We start from the raw sequence: 21,237 nt of genomic DNA, 5'->3' as shown, positions 1-21,237 counted from the left end.
TTTATAAGTCAGAGAAAAATCACCCAGTATTCCTGAGAAAACCGCGAAAACCATGGGCTTCCCGAGGTCCCCGGCTCTCGGGCTCCCGGTGCAGACAATCTCCCCTTCTAGGAAGAGGGTCTTTTCAGTTCATGGGGTGAATCAATAAAATGTTGAAATCCCCTCTCCCCAAAATCATCTTGTACCAGATTTATTCGATGAGCTGGATTCTACAAGACACCTAGGGGGGTGACCTCCTCTCGCCCCATCACTGCCTCCGGTTTTGCTGCTTAAGAGCTCCTTTTCCAGCCATGAGCAACCTTCTGGGTGGAGCTTGAGGCTTTAAAATAAATAAATACATAAATAAATTCCTATTGTAACCTAAACCATTGTCTCCCACGTAGTTTAAAGCCTCTCCTCTCTCCAGCGGGGCCTGGACCACACAGCCTGCGGGGCGCCGGGGGCCGGGAGGGTGGGGTGAGGCCGCCTTTCCTCCTCGCCCTCTTTTCTCGCTAGCTCCGCTGCCCCTCGTTCCTGGGAGGAGTCCGGGAAGAGGGACGTAGAGTCCGTCCCCCGTATCCAAGATTCCACATTCGCAGATTCGAGCAACTGGGAATCGAAAATATTCGGGGGGAAAAATTTCCAAAAAATTCTAAAAAGCAACACTTGAATTTGCTGGGCACACAGGAACTATTTACAAGGCATTTACATGATTTTAGATAATCTAGAGGTGACAAAATACAGGGGAGGATTGTATGGCTTCTATACAAATACTATGCCATTTTACATAAGGGACTTGGGAATCTGCAGATTTTGATATCCTGGCAGGGGGAGGCGGGGGGGGTGGTTCCTGGAACCAATCCTATGCGGGTACCAAAGGAGGGCCATAGAATGCACAGGGTATTACTTAACTAGTGCTGGTGAAATCTGGCTGCCCAGTGCCCTCTGGTTGGCATGTGCCAGAATATTCATTGTGGTGGACAGAATGATGCCTTCCCCAAAGATGTCCACATCTTTGCAGTCTGTGAGGACATTACCTCCTGTGGTAAAAGGGACTTTGTGGATGTGATGAAGTTTAGGACCTTCAGATGGGAAGATTAGCCTGAATGATCCGGTGGGCCCAAATAATCCCAAAGGTCTTTATAACAGGGAGGCAGGAGGGTCAGAGTCAAAGGAGTAGGTGTGATGGATAGAAGCAGAGGTCAGAGCTGCTGGTTAGGAGCTGCGAGCCAAGGAATGAAAGGAGCCTCAGATAGCTGGAAAGGTCAAAGACAGGAATTCTCCACTCAGGCTTCCAGAAGGCACACAGGCTGGCCAACACCCCGGTTTTAGCCCAGCGAGACCCATGTTGGCATTCTGAACTCCAGAACTGTGAAATCAGGGCATTGTTTTAAACGACTAAGTTTTGGGTCATCTGTTGTAGCAGCAATAAGTAACGAATATGCTGACTCACAGGGAAATTTCCAGGCTTTCACAGTGGGATTCTTGGCACGTACCTTTTTCGAAAGCAGTGCTTCTCAAGCAGGGGCAATTTTTGTCCCTCTCCCCAGAGGGTATTTTCTAATATCTGGAGGAATCATACCTGGGGGGAACTGCCAGTGGATTCCAGTGCGTGGAGGCCAGAGATGCCGCTGACCTACAGTGCACAGGACAGGCTCCTACAACAAGGAACTATTAGGTCCAAAATGTCAGTAGTGTCAAGGCTGAAAAATTCTGGTCTAAAGCAAGCAGTGAACTCTTTGGCCCCTTAGAAATCTCTCTCCTGTCCAACAGACAGTCGCCCTTTAAGATGTCCTTTCAAAATAAGTTGAGATTGGTTGACTTCTACAGTGTCTGCCTGAGGGGAGAGCGTTACCCTTCTTTGCTCCACCAAACACTCCCAATTCAGGCAGTCCCTACAGAAGGATCCTCTCTTTCGTCGGTTGGAGGTGGGAGACGGTAGGGCTATTAGCATACCTGACGCCATCTTGGGCCCATACAGTTCCTCCCATCATTACGCTGACTCGACCCAGGACTGTACTGTGTGGTAAATCACTTCTCTGTCGTCAAGGGCTTTGTAGTTAATAGATATTGTTTTAATAATTATTAGGAACAAGTGGTCTCTGTGCTCTGATATCCCCCAAACAATGATGAAGACCTTCGCTGATGTGCTGCCAACATCCGTAGGACTAGTTGCCCATTGATGAATCCTGACTTAGAAATGCACGTCCTGTTTCTTTCCAAGCATGTACCACCCCCACCCCATACCCCAGGTTAACTATACAATTGTCCTGGTGGCCCCTTGGGGTTAGAGTGAGCTGTGAGTGCTTCCAGATCATTGTCAACCTGATCCCACCCTGGGAGTAAGTCACTGTGTTATAAACTGATCCAGAGGAGCTGCCTGCCTTGGCTTTTCGGTCTCAAGATACCATCTCAGTTTGGTGGGCACTTTTTGTTCCCTCTGTCCTCCAACAGAGATGAATTAGGAATTCTCTCTCTGGATTACATGGCTGCTGATCACCAATTGTATTGCACTCGAGAGCCTCATTTGACATCCTGTCACACACTTAAGACAGGTGAGGCATTGTTAGGGCTTGGACATTTCCCTGGTAACTAATTCTGCAGGGCAGGAAGGCATGGTAAGCAGGCATTTCCATGAAAAATGATGATGACTTTCACTTCCTGAATATGTGTGTCACACAAATTTGTAGAATTGGACTGAGTAGAGACACACTCTACTATTATTATGTATCAAAGAAAGGATATGTAGAAAGAAAGGAAGAGAGAAATACAGGGTTTGTGTGCTTCCTCTGGTCACTCATGAATTCAACAAATATTCTACTTGAAAAAGACCTTCCCATCAAAACCGTCCCTGACCAGTATTTGAAATAACCCACTACCACTCCAGGCTCACTTTCCATCCTCTCATCCTTTTTCTTTATTTTTTAAATTGAGATGTAACCCCATGCCATAAAATTCACTCTTTTGAAGTGTATAATTCAGTGGGTTTTGGTATATGTACAAGATCTGTGCAGTCATCACTAATGCCTAATTCTGGAACATTTTCATCACCCCAAAAGGAAACCCCAGTTCTTTAGCACTTATTCCCCATTTCCCCACTCCTTAGGCCCTGTCAACCACCAATATATTTTCTGTCTCTGTGAATTTGTCTTTTCTGGGCATCTCATATGAATGGAATCATGTGATGTGTGTCTGGCTTCTTAGCATGTTGTTTTCAAGGTTTATCCCTGTTGTAGTAAATATCTGTACTCCATTCTTTTTTTCATGGCTGAATAATATTTCATTGTAAGGATACACTACCTTTTTAAAATTCATTCATCAGACATTGGGGTTGTTTTCTCCTCTTGACTATCATGAATAATGCTGTTAAGAACATTCATGTTCAGGTTTTTGAGTGGACATATGTTTTCAATTGTCTTGTCCTACCTAGGAGTACAATTTCTGCATCACATGGTAACTCTATGTTTAACTTTTTGAAGAACTGCCTAACTGTTTTCCAAAGTGGCTGCGCCATTTTGCATTCACACCAGCAATGTATGAGGGTTTCGGTTTCCCCACATCCTTACCAACACTTGTAATTGTCTTTTCTTTTTGCCATCCTAGTGGGTGTGAAATGTAGCTCGTTGTGGTCTTAATTTGCATTTCCCTAATAACTAATAGGGCCAAGTGCTTTTTTTCATGTGCTTATTGGCCACTTGTATATTTTCTTTGAGAAAAATGTCTTCAAATCTTTTGCCCATTTTTAATTGAGCCATCTTTTAATCGCTGGGCTGTAAGAGTTCTTTATCTATTTTAGATATTAGACTCTTATCATATATATGATTTGCAAATACTTCTTCCCATTATGTGGGTTTTCTTTTCACTTTCTTGCTAGTGCCCTTTGAAACACAAGGCTTTAAATTTTGACAGTCTGATATTTTTAATTTTTCTTTCATGGCTTGTGCTTGAAGTGTTGTATCTAGGAAACCTTTGTGTAATCCAAAGTCACAAAGATTTACACTTATATTTTTCTCTAAGAGTTCAATAGTTTTGGCTCTTATACTTAAGTCTTTGACCCATTTTCAGTTAATTTTTGTACGTGGTATGACTTAGAAGTCCAACTTCATTCTTTTGCATGAGGATATTCAGTTGTTCCATCATTTTTGAAGACTATTCAGACTATTCTCCCCCCATTAAATAATTTTGGCACCCTTGTTGAAAATCAATACTTTACTTTCTTTATGGCACTTAACGGCATCTGAAATTGTTATATTTGCTCCTCTCAAACACCCTCATTCCTCTCCTCCCACCTCCCCTCCCCCAACCCCCACACATAAGCTAAACTGAGTTTCATGCAGACAAACTTGTTTTACTTACTGTTGATCTCCAGTGCCCAGGACATAGTCGGCAATTAATAAGTATTTCTTGAATGAATGAATAAAGGAGATTCCTTATTTTCTTTTTAGAAACGATGGCCATTGTATGTATCTATACTTCCTGAATGCGGGAAATCATTTAATTTAGGGCAAAAAAAAAAAAAAAAAGATTGTTGAGCAATGTGCCTAAATGAGATTTCATAAGCATTTCTTGAATTGGATGAGAAGAGCCTAATTAGGCAAGTAACTACCCATTGGGAATGAGAAAGCCTTCAGGGAACTCTAGTAGAAATCCAAAGGCAAATGCAAAGGGACCATCTGAGATGCACTACGATGTCCTCATCTGCTAACAACGCCCACTTATACCCCAGTGGGGAGCTGGATGGACCACGCCAGCTCTCAGGTCAAGGGCAGCATATACTAGTATTCCAGTATTCTGCCGTCTTGGATTTTTTTTGAAACAGGCTCTGTAGTCATCTAAAGTTAGTCTATTTAAGGAATATAGTTTTTATTTGCCATATGTCTTTCAAAAATAAATACTAACCAATATGTTAATTTCAAAGATACTTTATTCAGAGAAGATATGAATTTTCTCATAAAAACTTTCTGAATAACTCTGGCCATGAGTAGAAAGATTCAGAGCTCTCCCTAAGAGTGGGTACTTAAAACTCTGAGCCAACCGCCTGAAACAGAAAAGGTTTTCAAAGGTTTTCCCGAGGCTGTTATTTGGAAAGAGAAGAGCGTGCCCTCCCACTAGTGGAAGAATTAAGCAACTGCTTGACTTTCCAAGAAGGATTCACAGGCTCCATCTTATGGTGAAAACTGTTAGCTAAGCTTTAGACCATCACATAATTCATTGCCTGCAGGAGACATAAATCGAAGAGATCATTGAAAACTCCAGGGTCTACAGAAGCCAGGAACCTAAAGCTGTATGTTCCTGGTAAGAAAATGAACCAATTTCTAGGAAAATAATCAAACTGTACTTTTCTGAACTATGATTGCAACCATACCACATCACGTGCACATGTATGATATTAACAATTATATCTCAAATTCAAAATTGAAAAAAAAAACAAGATAAAAATAGAAATATTTTATTTTCAACATTTGCTTTCACAACTTGTTAACTTTTGTTTTGGAATCAGAGATCTGCAACTTTTTCTCTGGCACCAACATGTCATTGTTCAATTTTGTATCAAGTTTGATATGAACACAGAATTCAGCCTTGACAAGTAGTCTTGACTAGGAGTAATGTTTAAGATTGGAAAAGAGCTGCTGAAAAACGTAGGCATTTGCAAAGATGTTCAAAAATCTGTGCACAATTGCTAAGGTATTTGCAGGAGTTTGACTTTGCAGCGACATTGTACTAAATCTTCCATCAGGTATGACACTGTGGATCCTCTTTCACGCTATAGGTAAGGATTGATACAGGAGCACAGAGCTGTGGGAGATTATCTTCAGAGTTTGCGATCAGTAAGTGACTTTGGGAAGTCAGTTGTCAGTGCATCCATCACAAAATTCAGGCCATCAGTTACAGTTCTAGAAACTAATTCTATCACAGAAAAGAGGACCAGATAACACTGTGCCAGATGACTGTCTCCATGTTTCATAATTACTGTGGACGCCTTTGCAGGAAAATAGTCAAGGTGTTTGTCAAGCCAAAAGTCTACTTACATGATAACGATCTTTTCTGCTCATCATAAGCAAAGATTTTTTTTTCTCAGATGATGGGAAAGAGTTCGCTTCAACAGTTCAACTATTCTCCTTGGCTTCAGCCATGATTAAGCCTCCCAACCTACATGCATTGAGCAGACTGCTGTGTTACGTGTCCAATTCATCAAACAGCACCTGGAACACTCTATGACCCTGGCCCTAGGAAGCGATCCAGCTTACAGGTGGTAGGCTCTGTGTCTGCGACATGCTCCACTTTTAACTTCTAGCAGGAAGCAATTTCTGCTGAATAATGCAAATGACTAGATGGAAAGACTATATCCTTACATCACTTTTCGACATGAAACTTAAGTTTTATTGCAAGTCCAATATTAGCACCATCTATCCCAGGAACATCAGCTGCATTAAATTGTTTGAAAGTTTCCTCTATTACAAAAATGAATTTCTTAATTACTTCCTAGCGTTGTGCCTGTCACAGGCACACTGTCCAAAATATCTTCAATCATAAAAATTCTCAAACCCACAGTGAATAAATAGAGCTAATTATTATATCTAAGTATTACTAAATATGTACCCTCATCAGCTGCAATAGCACACTGTCACAGTGTTTAAAACTTTTCCACACAATTTATCTTTTCATTTCCTAGCCAGATTTCCAGGATGCTGAGTAACAGTATTTCCGGTTACACTTACACTTGCATGTGCAAATGTATCTTTTCAGGACACACAATCTCCGCTACATTCAAAAGACACTTTTCTCCAATTTGCCCTCTGTGAAGAAATTTGATATCTCGGACAGATTTTTCACTTAAATACATAACTGCTTATTTTATGAACAACCAAAACAAACTTTGTTGACAGTTCAGTTGTCTTGGCAGCCCATTAGGTTTTTGGTTTGCTTTGTTTTTGTTTTGTTTTGTTTTTAATTTTTATTTTTTGGGAGGGGGAGATAATTAGGTTTATTTATTTATGTATTTATTTTAATGGAGGTACTAGGGATTGAACTGAGGACCTCAGGTACGCTGAGCATGCTAAGCACAGGGCTATACCTTCACCTCCTCCATTAGGTTTTTTTTTTTTTTAACATTTTTTATTGATTTATAATCATTTTACAATGTTGTGTCAAATTCCAGTTTTAATTACACATCTCTTCCACATCCCAGTCTTTGTTCTTACAATGGTTTATTTCATAGGACTTTTAGGCTGTTTTCTTTCATTACATCCGTTGACTGAAATACACACACACACACAATCTAAACATTGTGAGTTTTGTTTTCTTTGGGGACATTACTGAAGGCAATAGTCTGGGAAGCAGCCTCTCAGATAGCTCTGAGGAACTGCTCCAAAGAGGTAAGGGAAGGGTCAGGATATAGAGGAGTCTTCGTTGAGGGGAAAAAATGTATAGTCGAACATCAAAAGATTACTGCTAATCACACACACAAAAAAAATCCACAGACATCTCAGGTTAATGATGTTAGTGCTTTTGTATGGGAAGATGCAAGAGCCTGGGCTCATGGAAATTATTCCTTTGTTATGCATATTAGCTGTCTAGGGCCAGCGTCTTGTTTTTCTCCATCCTGAATTCCCCTCAGGGCGCACCACTGGGAGTGGCCGCCGTGGCTGATGGCTTGTTGGTGGGCATAATTCTTTGTTTACTGGAATGGTAGGCAACATTCTTTGTTTACTGAAAGGGCAGTCGACACGTTTTTGTCCACACTTCTTTGCCAAGTAAGCCCATAGGAATGGTTTTCAGTTTGCCAAGAACATTTGATCCTCTAGGTCTATCTTCTTTTTCCTCTTTTTCATAGAGCTATGAGAAATATTTTTGCTTATCTGACACTGTATCATAGAAGTGATTTTCATAAGTCCAAAACTCCGTTTTAAAAAACATTATAATTTTCTATATTTCAACCTCTGGACCTGGTATCCCTCTACTTGATGGAAGAAAATGTCCTCTTAATCTTTCCCCCGAGAAAGTCAGTCAGTTTCACAAAGATGTTGAGTGGCTCGTTCCTGTTGCCCCAGAACTGACCCTGAAGCCCACACTACAAACCACACAGGAAAGTACCCCTTACCTGTCGTGGTTCTCAACCGCTCCCCCGCCCGGCTCCGTATCAGACGCAATGGGGAGCTCTGGAGAGGCCAGTGCTTAGCTCTTCTCCAGAACAACTGCTCAGAATTTTTGAGGGCAGGACCTGGCTACGGAAATTTTTTTGAGCCCTTCAGGTAATTCAAGCAATCCTGGTATATAGACAGGGTTGCAAAGGACAGAATAAAGAAAGTAGCCAAAAACTAGGGCTACATATCTCCCTGCAAAGTTTACCGAAAGGTGGAAACACCACCCCTTGTGTAATGGGCCACGATCCCAACAGCAACCCTCTACCTAGGGCTGGGGAGGGGAGGGAGAGAAGGGGAGGGCGGCGTGAGTCATGGGCAGCACACTGGAGAGTTACCGCAGAGCCCTCTCAAGGCCTCACGCGTGCTCCTCAGGAGATAGTACCCGGATGCCTGGCCCCCAGAAGCACAAAGGCAGATGGTGTAGGGGAAGCAGCAGGGGCCACAAGAGAGCATGTTTACCCCTGTAGCCAGTAAAACAATGAGACATCACCTGTCCCCTCTCGCCCACACCAGCACCCTGGAGGAAGAAGAAGGGGAGACCGGTGTACCAGTCCAAGCAGATGGGGTCTCAGCTCAAACTGTGCTTGGGGAGAAGGGAGAAGGCAAGGTGTAAGCCAAATATGAAACTAAACTGAATTAAGTAGTAACAACCAGAAAAACTAGAAAAAATGAAACCTGCCCAAGGTGTCACTATGGGATTGAAATGGAGCAGGACCTTGTGGAGCCCTCCCGGGGGTACAAAAGCTTGTCCGTGTTCCCTGTTTCTTGTCTGTAGAAAAAGGTTTTAGTTTCCAAGACCTCCCCTGAGTTCCAAAGAGCAGATTCAAGCAGTTACTAATTAGGGAAGTCGGGATAGAAAAGCAAGCCCAACAAAATCTTCCGTGATTGTTAGCTTAGACTATGCCTTGATTTATGATCCCAAACTGCTGAGATAATGTCCTGTGGCTTCAACCAGCTGGCCCCAAGCAGACTGAAAATGACACCGAGAGGGTCAGTTAAGAACTGAAACTTCTGAAACATCACAAAATCTCTCAGTAAATAGTAAAATACTTCAACCATGACTTTTGGTCTCTCCTAGAAAGAACGTAAGGGGTAACAAGGCCACGACTTACTAGCTTGCAGGCACACATAGCCCAATCTCAATCACCAGTGACACCTCGAGCCACAAGGCGGTGCTGGAAAGTCTGCAACTGAGGTCTTATCAGGAAGGTGAAATCACAGAGACCCCCTCCCCTTCGCCTTTTTTGCCTTGAAAAGTCTCGCACCCCAGCCAGCCAGGTGGATTGGAGATGAGTCTTGTTCTCCATCGTCCAGGCTGGCACCTCCTCAATTGATAAACCTTTCTGTGATCCAAACCCGGACGTTTCGGTTTGTGTGGCCTCATGTGTGTGGGGCACATGAACTCGGGTTCTGCAACAAGATGGGAATGGATTTAACAGCATAGGGTTGAGCACTATGACTGAAGGGAAATTCTTCTTCCTATTTAGCCCCCTCACTGAGCTGACACTGCTCCAGCATAAACGAATCATACTTTAGCATTTTCTCAGGCATACTAGGCTTAAACACTCTGATTACAAGATTTTCTCAGGATTTCTCCTTCCTGTCCTCCCTAAGGTGACAAGTATGTTGTTTGGGGATCAAACAGAGGTCAGAGGTGGGGGCAGGAGGTGGGGAGTCTCTCCCACGGCCATTCCTCTGTTCTCGCATTGGCTTCATCTGAACCCAAGCTTGCAAAGCAACTCAGTACGACCACCAGCCCCCTTTGGAATCTACTAACTCCCTCAGCAAATTTCCAAACCCTTTTTGTGAACACAAGGAAGGTTTAGCGACTCTCCCAAGGGTGGATGGGCTGTGGGAGACTCAGGAGCAAGCTTGCAGCACCTCCTCTGCCTTCGACATCCCCACGCAGCCATGAGTGGTGGGCCAAGATGTAGGGCCCATTTCAGGGAGATGTTCAACCCTCTCTCACTCTTCCCTGCACTTCTCTCCTTCTTCCTGAACTTGGAAAAGCGTTTTCTATTCTGCATGGTTGTGCTTGAGAGAGAAGTGAAAGGAGAATGGTTCCCCTAATTACATATTCTTCCAAATCTGTTCTAAACCTTGACCAAAGCTTTTGAACTTAATAGCCAAGAATTTGAAACTTTAAGTGTTTGGCTCCCCCATGAGAGTCTCCCTAAAACAAAGGTGCCTCCATTCTAGGTCCCCAACTGAGAAATGATCACACAATAAAAAGCAGATTGGCCCCATGTCCCTTTAAATAGGGTGCCTGCCCACCAGCCCCCACTGTCCTCGCCTCCTAAAATCAGAGAAAATCATGAATGAACACCAACAGAAGATGCTACCAGAACAGTGGAAATCAACAATGATGTGCAAGAAATTTGGGAAGATATTATTTATTACAAACTTGTATAAATTGAAAAAAATAAACAAAAAGATGCATTTGCTGCTTCGGAATATGAGAACCCTGCTGACAAACACTATTCTTCTCTCTTTGTACAGGGAGCATCAGTTAACAATTTTCTTACTGAAGATGCAGATCTTGTCACAGAATCTTGTTTCCCATTTCTGGCTACCATGAATAAAGTTATTCTCAAGCATGTCTTTGTGTTGACATGAATTTTCATCTCTCTAAACAATGCTTTCTTAGTTTTGCAATATACTGCTTTGTCTGGGGCTATTTTTATACAAATACGATTTCATAATACAATTTTATAATAAAAAATAAATCTATGATTTTATTTGAAATAAAATTAATTTGGGGTTGAGGAAATCCATTTTATTATCTTTCCATTTCTAACATAAAAATTATAATAGGGCAAGCACTCTGGCATGAAGCCTCAGGGTCAAGGAGACGTTAGGGACTTGCTGGATACGGTGACAAACAGAAAAGTGCATACACCTGTGTAAAGGAGCGGCCACTATTCCACCTCATACGATTCACTGCACGGACCCAATATTGCCAAATCTTCTAGTTTTTCAAGAGAAGACAGATTTTTTGTGTGTGCATATCTCCTAAATGTAAATGTTGGCCAATGAGATAAAAATTAAGCACCAGTGGGCTAATGCTGCCCAGTATCAGGCAGTACCAGATAAAACACAACTGCAGGCCAGATTTGGCCCAAGACTCATTGGTCTCTAGCTAAGACTTTGGCTCCCAGTACTGGCTAGGAGAATTTTCAGGTTTTTAAAAATACAGCACGCCTGGGCCCTGTGTCTCAAATTCTGATTTACGAGATCAGGAATGAGCTGTGGGCACCTTTATCCATTTTTCAAAGCGCCAGAGTTCATTCTGTTTCACAGCCAGGACGAAGAAGTAGGGAATTAAATTTCAAGGAACAGTGTTTTGTCACATTTTCCAGCTTCAACACTGTGTTCAAAACTCCCTGAAGCCTTCCCAGGCTAACTCTCCCTGACTCTGGGCACAAACAGTGATGTGGATGTCAGTAAATTTAATTGGTGATAAACACACAAAGAATGAAAACTATTGTGAGGGAGTTTTTGTCTCTAATTAACCCAGATGACATCCACTTTTGGCTTTTCTGTGCACTGAGGACATTACAATAGCTGACCTTTCTGAAAGAAATTTGATTCCAAGTAAAGATGCCCAGATATGAGCTGATGGGAACTTCTTATTCATAAACATGCTGGCCATAGGATAAAAACTTCTCCCCCAAAAAGGGGGACAATAAAGAAGCAGGAGAAGACAGATCAAAGACTCTGTATGCATTCTTATGGACAAATTAGCATGTAACAAGATTTGTGAGGCTAGTAAAAAAGGCATAGGAGCACTAAGACTCCTAACTTGGGGCTCCTGCCGGGTCAGGTGAATATAATATGGACTTAAATAAGGTAGGAAGGTACTGTGATGGGAGCTCGTCTCAATTTTGTTTCCAATGAGCTCCTGAAAGCCCAGGACAAATGGGTCTTAATGAAAACTGGAGACAGCCAGTAACAGGATCTTCTCATCGTTTGCATTTCAAGCCTCTAACTTGTGGTCATGTGACAAGCAAATGAAGAAAAATTCGAAATAACCAATAACCGTGGCGCGGCAGAAATGATAACATTGAGTAAGGATCAGAAAGAAGATTGCAGAGAAGGTACCAGTTCTTGGTGAGGACACCTGAACGTCAGGGCCAAAGAGGATAGCCACAGTGAACACAGATGCCACGGATAAAGACACAACCACATTTAAAATCATCTTCATCTTGGCGGTCTCCAGAACAGAGTGCATCACTGGCATCGCTGGGAACGGCTTCATCACGGCCATCCATGGGGCCGAGTGGGTCAGCGGCAAAGGACTGCCTGCTGGTGACTGCATTCTGTTGATGCTGATCTTTTCCAGGCTCTTGCTACGGGTTTGGATGATGCCAGAGAACACTTACAGTCTACTCTGCCCGGTCACTTATAACCAAAATGCAGTGCATACACTTTTCAAAGCCATCATCATGTTTCTGAACTAGTCCAACCATTGGCTTGCCACATGGCTCAATATCTTCCATTGTCTTAGAATCACAAACTTCACCCACCCTTTGTTCTCCGTGATGAAGAGGAAAATCATGGTGCTGATACCCTGACTTGTGAGGCTCTCACTGTTAATCTCCTTATGCTCCAGCTTCCCCTTCTCTGTAGATATCCTCAGTGTGTCTGTGAATAGTTCTGTTCCTATTCCTTCCTCCAGCTTCCCTGAGAAGGTGTACATGTCCAAGACCAACGTGGTCAACTTGGTTCTCACCCCTTACCTGGGGGTCTTCATTCCTCTGATCATGTTCATCCTTGCAGCCACCCTACTGATCATCTCTCTCAAGAGACACACCCTACACATGGCCAGCAATTCCACAGGGCTCCAGGGACCGACCCCAGCATGGAGGCTCACATGGGAGCCCTCAAAGCTATCAGCTCTTTTCTCATTTTCTACATTTTCAGTGCCGTTGCTCTATTTCTTTCCATGTCCAACATCTTTGATGTCAAAAGTTCCTGGAGCATTTTGTGCAAAACCGTCATGGCTGCCTACCCATCCAGCCACTCAGTGCTATTGACCTTGGGCAACCCTGGGCTGAAAAGAGTGTGGAAGCAGTTTCAGCACCCAGTTCATCTTTGCCTGTAGGGACAGACTCTGTGACTGTAACCCACAGGGTACCACAGGACCTGACCCAAACAGCTCTGCCTTTCCCTCACTGAGACCTGTCTCCTCACCCATCTTTTCTTCCCTCATCTGCTCTGACACTTCTCCTCAGGTAACTGGATACTTTCATGAATGTGAAGCTGATTTTTTAATTTGAGATTCTAAGTAGAAGTAGCTAAGCATCTCTAAGACGGATTTATGAAAGCTCCTTAATCTCTGGTCATTTGTATCCTGCTCTGAGCTCCCCTCCACATCCCCCCACCTCCAAGCTTTAAGGAGAGGGTGAACAGACATCTCCGTTGGCCTGGGATGACCTCTGTCTGTACTTGCTGTCATTTTTCACCCTTTAATTCTCAAGGACATCTTGGTCTGGATGAAAAATTATACAGTCACCCTACTTAAGGCACTGTACTAACCCACAGCCAAGAAACAGAAGGGCTAGTGACAAGCACCGTGTGCCTCCCAAGGGTAGAAGGGAAACCTGAGACCTACAAAGGAAAGGGATTCAAGAAAGAAAAGTGGAAAAAAACTATCAAGTGGTGCAGAGGTTTCAAGGAAAATGAAGAGGGGAGAAAAAGGCACTGGATTTGACTAAAAGGAAGCCATGCATACTGTCAGTGGGAAGCAGGGTGGCACTCAGATCCCAGGGGTTTCCAGAGAACATGATGAAAACAATGAGGGATTGTGTCACGACCAATAGTTTCAGGAGGTTGTTTGGAGGTAAAGAAGAAATAGAGGGTGGCGGGGTGGCAACGTGCTGGATGGTCAACTGAATGCTTTGTTTTCCTTTATTTTCCCTAGTAATAAGGAGCAAAGTGGGAATAAAGGGAAGGAAGAATGAAGTAAAAGAGGTGCATGTGCAGGAAAGAGAAAGGAGATAGAAAGAGGCCAGACCAGAGGATCGTCTGTCTTGCTTCCCTCCTGAATCTGAGATCATGCACGTCATCCCTGTGATTCTGGCTTTACCGGTTCTGGGTCACCTCGCAGTAGCTAGTGGGGCTGGGGCAGGGCACCTGGGAGAGGCTGTTGGAGAAGGAAGAATTAGTGTTCACTGTCAATCGTCAGAATGATACCGTCAGCACTGCCTCAGAGGGCTCCCTGCCTCCCAGATATCTTGGAACTAGAGAGTTGGATTTTCTTGTATTTGGTACTTTTAAAATCAGAATTACTGAGGAACCTACTGGTCACACCAAGCTTAAGAGGCTCCCAAATGAAAATGGAAGATCACTAGCAAAGACTAAATGCTGAGTTCATTCCTGGGCCCTCGAGCACGTATTTCAGAGTCCCTCACCTTCTAAATGGCAAAAAAAAAATCACACACACGCATGCACGCACACACACACTCACATTTGTCCCATTAACGTTCAGATAGCTTGGGACTTACTCAGCTGGAGAGCAAAATGTTTACAAAAACACACCATTTTCATAGTTTTCCTAAGTGTTATTTCTTCACGTGACTAAAGTTGGTATAGCTGTTACAGTAGGACAAATTAGATTTTGAGGTTTCATTCCAGTTCCTAAATAATACAGAAATATACATTTTCCCCAAATAATACATGCATACATACCCACTGAAAAACAGAAAAACAGAAAGTTGATTTAAAGTCATGTTATTAACGTGAATCATGCCAAGAAAACAAACTGTATAGTCCCTTTCTGTGCTTATTATGAAGAAATATTATCTCATTGTTTGCAAAAGCCGAAGGCAGCAGAGAGCAGTCCAGAGCTTCAAGGATGATGACACGCTTATCAAGACTGTAAGTTGCACGACTTTAACGAGATTGAGTTCTTTCCACCACTCCCTCCCTCACTCCTTAACTCCCTTTTTTTTTCTCTTTTTTTCTGTAAAACACACCTAAACTTCCAGAATGAGCCAGAATATCCTATCTTCAAATTGGGTGGCTTTAGACAGAAATCAGAATTCCTAAGGGATCTACTTTGCAAACTCTACCCAACACACCTGTCCGCTGAGAGAGGTTGACAGTGATGGGGTGAAGGATTTCTTTACCCACAAAGTCACCCCGGACCTTATCCACCGCGTGGAGCAGCTAAGGGGATCTGGGTGGCCACAGGATTCCAATCTAAAAACTCTATTTTGTTCACACAATTTGTTTGTGAGATTACCGAAGGGGAAGCTGAGGAAGAGGTCTGGTCATCTGTTAATTACTTATTCTCCATTTCTACTTATAGCGCAGGAACTATATTCAATGGCTTATGTAATAACATACAATGGAGAAGAATCTGAAAAGAAACATATATATGTGTATGTATATGTATAACTGAATTGTTTTGCTGTACACTTGAAACTAACATTGTAAAATCAACTACACTTCAATAAAAAATAAAATTAATAAAATTAAAAGCATTAATTATGAAAAAAAAAAAGCATCTAAAGAAAATTCACAGAGAATTGACAGTCCCGCATGCAGCAGGGTGTGGGGGGAGGGCTGCGGGGTGGTACCAACTCTGACCCCTGTCTCAGTGACCACCTCCCTTTTTCCTTTAATACTTCCATGGCTGAGCAGAATCTTCGGAGAGGGTCCTCAGGGACATAAACCCACCACCTCCCCAGACTGCCGGCATTCTGAATTAAAGCAAGTTTCCTTTCTATCAACATTGCCTCTTTTGCCTATTGATTTAAAGATCAGTGGGCAGATGGTCCACATTGGGTAACAACGTTGCCTACGACGGGAGAGGGGAAAGCTGGAGGGACGCGCTCATCTCTGGTGTCCTCTGCCGGGAGGTAACATGTCACAGGCAGTTCGAAGTTTCTGTCTGTGGAGGGAGGCTGGAAGCTTTCTGGAGGCTGGGACATGGCCCCGGCAGGGCAGGCCCCGGGCAGAGGACAGCAGCAGACGGCACCAGCGGTGTGCGATGCTGAGCGGAGCAGCGTGGACTGGGAAGCGGAGGCTGCCGGGCTGCTGAGCGCTGGGGACAAACTTGGCCGGTCTCCTCGGGGAAGCGCTCTGCGCACCGCTCCTGCTGGCCTCCGCGGATTATCCCCGCAGGCAACAGAACCAAGGTCTTCCAGGAGCTTTCCAGAGGCCCGTTTCTGGGGGGCACCCTTCCCGTGGGGCCCTTCCCAGTTCAAGGTGAGGTATTGCCGAGGTGGCTTGTGTCCACAAAGCTGGCCTGACAACCAGCCTAACTGCAGGGAAAGTGGATTTTTTTTTTAAGTTTCTGGTTTATCTCTCATTTGGTTTCCCTTGTTTTTTCAGTAAAGTTTCTCATGAATGTTCTAGTTGCATCAGGAGAAAGTAAGAGAAAAGTGCTTTTGAAGGCCGTCCAAAGAGAAGAAGAATCAATAATCCCCCGGGTTGCACTGGGTTCAGGGGTGGCAGCAGCAGGGAGAGAGGGGTCGGAAGAAAGAATTCCGAGGTGGAACATTCATGGAAAAGTCTCACCTCGGCAGCTGTGCCATTTCCGACTCCCAACCCCACCCCTGTCACCATGCCGTCCCTGGAGTCGAGGTGACTTAAGCTTGGGGTCCTGCTCTGCTGCTTACTGCTATGTGACACAGACATGTTACTGCATGTCTCCGGACCTCAGTTTCTGTATCTGTAAAATGGGAATAACAATAATCATATCTACCTCCAGGGATTTTTCTTTCTCATCCTGGGAAATGAGTGAGATAAACCACACTCCCTGGCCCAGAGGAAGCTCTCTGTAAATGTACGTGTTTGTAGTCTAAAGGGAAGGGATGTGAGGCTGAGAGGCAGGGTGTCTGGAGGAGAATACTCAAAGCAGACCCTATGTGAAAAAGCCAAAGCCCAGATGGGGCCGGATGCACAGAGAGGGCGAAGCCGGTACCAGGGACTCAGGGCAGAACTTAGCAGCTCAATCATTCCAGGGGGAGGGAGAGAGGAAAGGGTGCCCTGAAGTCTTCAACTCCTGCACCCACTCCTGATAATGCCAGAATGACATCCAGCATTCCAGGGTTTAGACCCTCAGCAATTATTCAAGTGCCTATTTTGAACAAAGCAGGGCACTAGGTCAGAGGTCAGCAAACTTTCTGTCAAGGGCCACATGGTTACTATTGTTACTGTCCCTGTCACAAGGACTCAATTCTTTTTTTTGTAACACAAAAGCCACCAGAGGCAACCTGTAAGTGAATGGGCGTGGCTGTGCTCCCATAAAATGTCATTTACGGACACTGAAATGTGAATTTCATATCATGTTTACATGTCATGAAGTATTCTTTTGGTTTTTTTTTTCAACCCTTTAAACATGCAAAAAGCATTCTTAGCTCATGAGCACTACAAAAACAGACAGTGGGGTGGATTTGATCCCCCACAGTTGGCTAACCCTGCACATGGTACTTTCCCCAACCCAAGGGGGCACCAGAACCCACCACCAAACCCTACTTATTTTCACTGTAAACCAGAGACACTTATCATGGCAACTTTTGCCATAGTTTGAACATAGCAACTTTCCGAATATTTTTGCCACTTTCAATTTCTCCCACTTTCGTCCACCCCTTGGCAATTCCTAAAATGCAACCCTTTAGTTCTTTGTGCAAAACAGACAGCTAATGCTCTAGTCCCCTCTCTCCCACTGCCAAGATGCTGTTCAGGACAGACACAGAGGCTCCAAATGAGTTTTTATCTAAAGCTTTGAAATATACAATCCTGAAGCTATTCAGTCGATAATAAGGAGTAAAAAATGGCAAACAGGTTCCTGCAGGGTCTTGGGGAATGTTTTGAAGGCTGTGTCCCTGGCTCCAAAATGATCACACTCTTACAAACCCCCGCTGTCAGACTGGGCACCAAGCTGCAGCTCTCCTCGTGGATCTCATCCAGCGGGGCAGTGTTTATATTTCTGCAGCCTTTCCAATGGTGAGTACCCGCTGGTTTATTAGATGATGGTGGAGAAAGGCCTAGAGTCAGCACGGCACGTGGGAAGAACCCGGAAGATCTGTGGTGTCAAAGACTTGGATTTGAGTTTCCACACAGATGATCTCTGGAAAGTCACCAAACCTCTCTGAGCCTCAGTTTCCCCATCCAGAAAACAGAGAGAATCGTAATATCCACTTTAAGGGGTTGTTTTGAGGTTTAAAGGAAATAATGTATATGTGCATACTAAACCATAAACCTCCGTACAAAGATGAGTGCATTTATTCATTCAACAAAAGTGAACTGAGCGTATGGGCTGTTCACGGAACTAGGTGCTGAGAGCTCAGAGGTCAATGCTACAAAACTTTCACGTTCCCTGAGCTCAGAGGCTGGGAAAGAACAACTCATTACATTTCACTGTGGGAAATACTTTAGTGGAGGTCTGGGTACCGTGGGGTCAGGAATGTGCCTCCAACCTCACATGTTCACAATTAAAACCCATTCTTCACAAAATAGTGTAAATCCTGATCTTCCTGCTTTATCTCCTTCTGGGTTGGGGAGAGAAGAACTTAGGACAGAACTCTTATCTCTCAGTCTCACTGGTCAGTTAGGAAAGATCAGCGCCAAGAGAAGAAATGTTCCCCCGAGCATCCTTAGAGATCCCATCAGTGCCCAAGGATGCAAAAGAGAAAGGGGTCCTATTACATCCAGCGCTCTCCAGGGAAAGCTGCTGTTTGCATGTCCTGCCCAGAGCCCTCAGAGACTGCAAATAAATCCATGGTTTATTCAAACCAGATGCTAGATAATATACCATGGCTGGTGGCCCTGAGTGCACCTGGGACCACGAGTGACAGATACGCTTAGCAGAGAGAGGGTGGTGATTAGGCTCCAGGAAAAGACAGGAGGCCTCGTAGAATCCCAGTCTGGTTTCTAATCTCATCTCATTTCTCAATGGAATAGAACCTCAATTCACATTCTACTCATAGATACAGGGAGAAAAATGTGCTTGCCTATGGATTCAAGGTCCAGAAAAAATGTCCTGGAAAACTCAGACTAGCCACTTGGAAGGCACCTTCCAACATTTCCTCCTAGCCACGACCTGGCTCCCCAAGGAATGATGGAGTACCTGTCAGGAGACCAGTGGGGGGGGGGCATGGAAGACAGAAGCTGGGTTTGTATCCTTTGTCGAGGGTGGAGACAGGAGGAACCTCAGCTTAACTCCTACCCCACCCCCTCACTCCCTGCCTGCCACCTCCCGATTCCCTGCCCTAGCAGTGAGCATTCTATCTCAGGGTCCCAGCCTAACCTGAGCCGGTCCTAACAGGCAGTGAGCATCATCAGGAAGTAGAAGTGGGTGAAGCTCTCTCTGCACCCACGGAGTATGTGGAGACAGCAACAGGGAGGAGATAAAGTAGGTAAGCTCTGGCCACAAAGGGATGGAGGTACCAGAAAGGAAAGGCCGTGTGACTTTGTGGGTCTCTGGTTGAGGTGTGTCTGAGCAGACACTCCAGGGAGTCAGTGCCCAGACAACCTCAGTGAATAAGCCCCAAAGTCCAAGCTGTAAACCTAAAAGAAAATATAGCCTGAAGTCTGCTCTCCATGCTGCCTGGGGCAGCCTTCTGACAAAAGAAATATGGCCATTATCACATTGGAAGACTAACTCATCTTTCTCTTCTGGAAACCTTGGCCCAGGACCTCCTTCATAATGCAGTGGGACAAAGGCTAATTGCACTCAATCCATCAATTAATTATGATGAGCAAGGAGGGTGAAATAATTTGCTCTGGAGAGTACTAAGTTAGCTATGTGTTTATGTTTTATATTTATATTTTTGACTAAGATTTGTTCAATTTAACATGAGGTTTATCTTAAGGTACAAAAACTTAAGTATCTCCAAATACTGCAAGAGATGGCTTTAACCTCTGTGTGAACAATCAAATTGTTAAATGACTAAATGCCTTTCCCTTGGCATTTTACTGTATCGTGATAAATTACTTAACTAATTAATTCCTTTATTTGTATTCTTATGTCTAAAAATACTTATACGATTTAATTTTCTGGCACTGATTATGTTCATTGTACCTGATGGCAGAAATTTTTGTTTTGTTTTTTGTTTCCAAAGGCTGAGTAACTGAAGAACGTGTCTGGCAAGTCCTGAGCTGAAGAAGTTATTCTAAAAAGTCGGACCCCACAGCCTGAGTGTCCATCCTCTCTGGTCCCCCATGGCATGGGGGACATTATGACCACTCCCTCTTTTAAAACTCTCCACTTTTGACTTTAGGATCTGTTCAGCTGCCTGTTTTTTTTGTTTTGTTTTGTTTTGTTTTTTTCCTTATCCATCAACACTCTTCAAACAGAATTCACTCACAATTTGTACACTTCATCTGCTGCCACCGCTCAGGTACCAACCATCCAGGTTCAAAACGGAAAGTCCTGCATCTCAGGAAAACCCTCAGATCTGGGCAAACCAGAGCAGTAGGTCACCCTAGCACCACCCAGATGACTGAGGCCATGTTCAGATTTCAATTATTACCTTTCAACTGCAGCCATGACGCTCTCTCCAGTTCCATTCCTTTACAAGCAAATTTATGCACATGAATTTCGCACGTGCGCACACATGCCACCTGCTTAAAACCCTTCAGGGGCTTTCTGTTACCCATAGATCCTCGAACTGGCACACAAAGCCCTCAGCACTGCACCTCAGGCCGACCTTTTCTGATAGATATTTATGCTTTATTTTATTAACTCTACTGAATATAGTCATTTACAGAGCTTAATGGCTTGGTTCTCTTTTTAAATTTTAATTATGGAAAATTTCCTAACTTCTATATATAAAATAGATAAATGATAAGTTTATACTGTAGAGCACAGTGAACTATATTCAATATCTTGTAGTAACCTATAATGAAAAAGAATATGAAAATGAATATACATATTTATATGTATGTGTAAGCTATTATGCTGTACACCAGAAATGGACTCAACATTGTAAACTGACTATACTTCAATTTAAAAAAAAAGAAAAATAAAGAAAATTTCCAACATACAGAAAAGTAGAGAAACAGTACAAAGACCCTCTATGTATCTCAGCCTCAAGGACCATCGACATTTTGCCAGCACTGTCTGTTGAAAACTTTTGAGAAGGGTTATTCTATGATTTAA

General features: G+C 43.6%; 1 protein-coding gene across 1 annotated transcript; it reads left to right on the top strand.

Moving 5' to 3' along the window:
• Positions 1 to 4,667: 4,667 nt before the first annotated feature.
• Positions 4,668 to 20,320, top strand: TAS2R40 (taste 2 receptor member 40). Its single transcript, XM_074367871.1, is given in 3 exon segments — positions 4,668 to 4,737; positions 12,255 to 12,967; positions 12,970 to 20,320. Coding segments are annotated over 3 exon segments (1,041 nt in total). The 3' UTR covers positions 13,228 to 20,320.
• The last annotated feature ends 917 nt before the right edge of the window (positions 20,321 to 21,237 follow it).

The sequence above is a fragment of the Camelus bactrianus genome, chromosome 7, assembly GCF_048773025.1.
Source record: "Camelus bactrianus isolate YW-2024 breed Bactrian camel chromosome 7, ASM4877302v1, whole genome shotgun sequence".
NCBI lineage: Eukaryota > Metazoa > Chordata > Mammalia > Artiodactyla > Camelidae > Camelus > Camelus bactrianus.
This window is presented reverse-complemented; position numbering and strand designations above follow the sequence as displayed.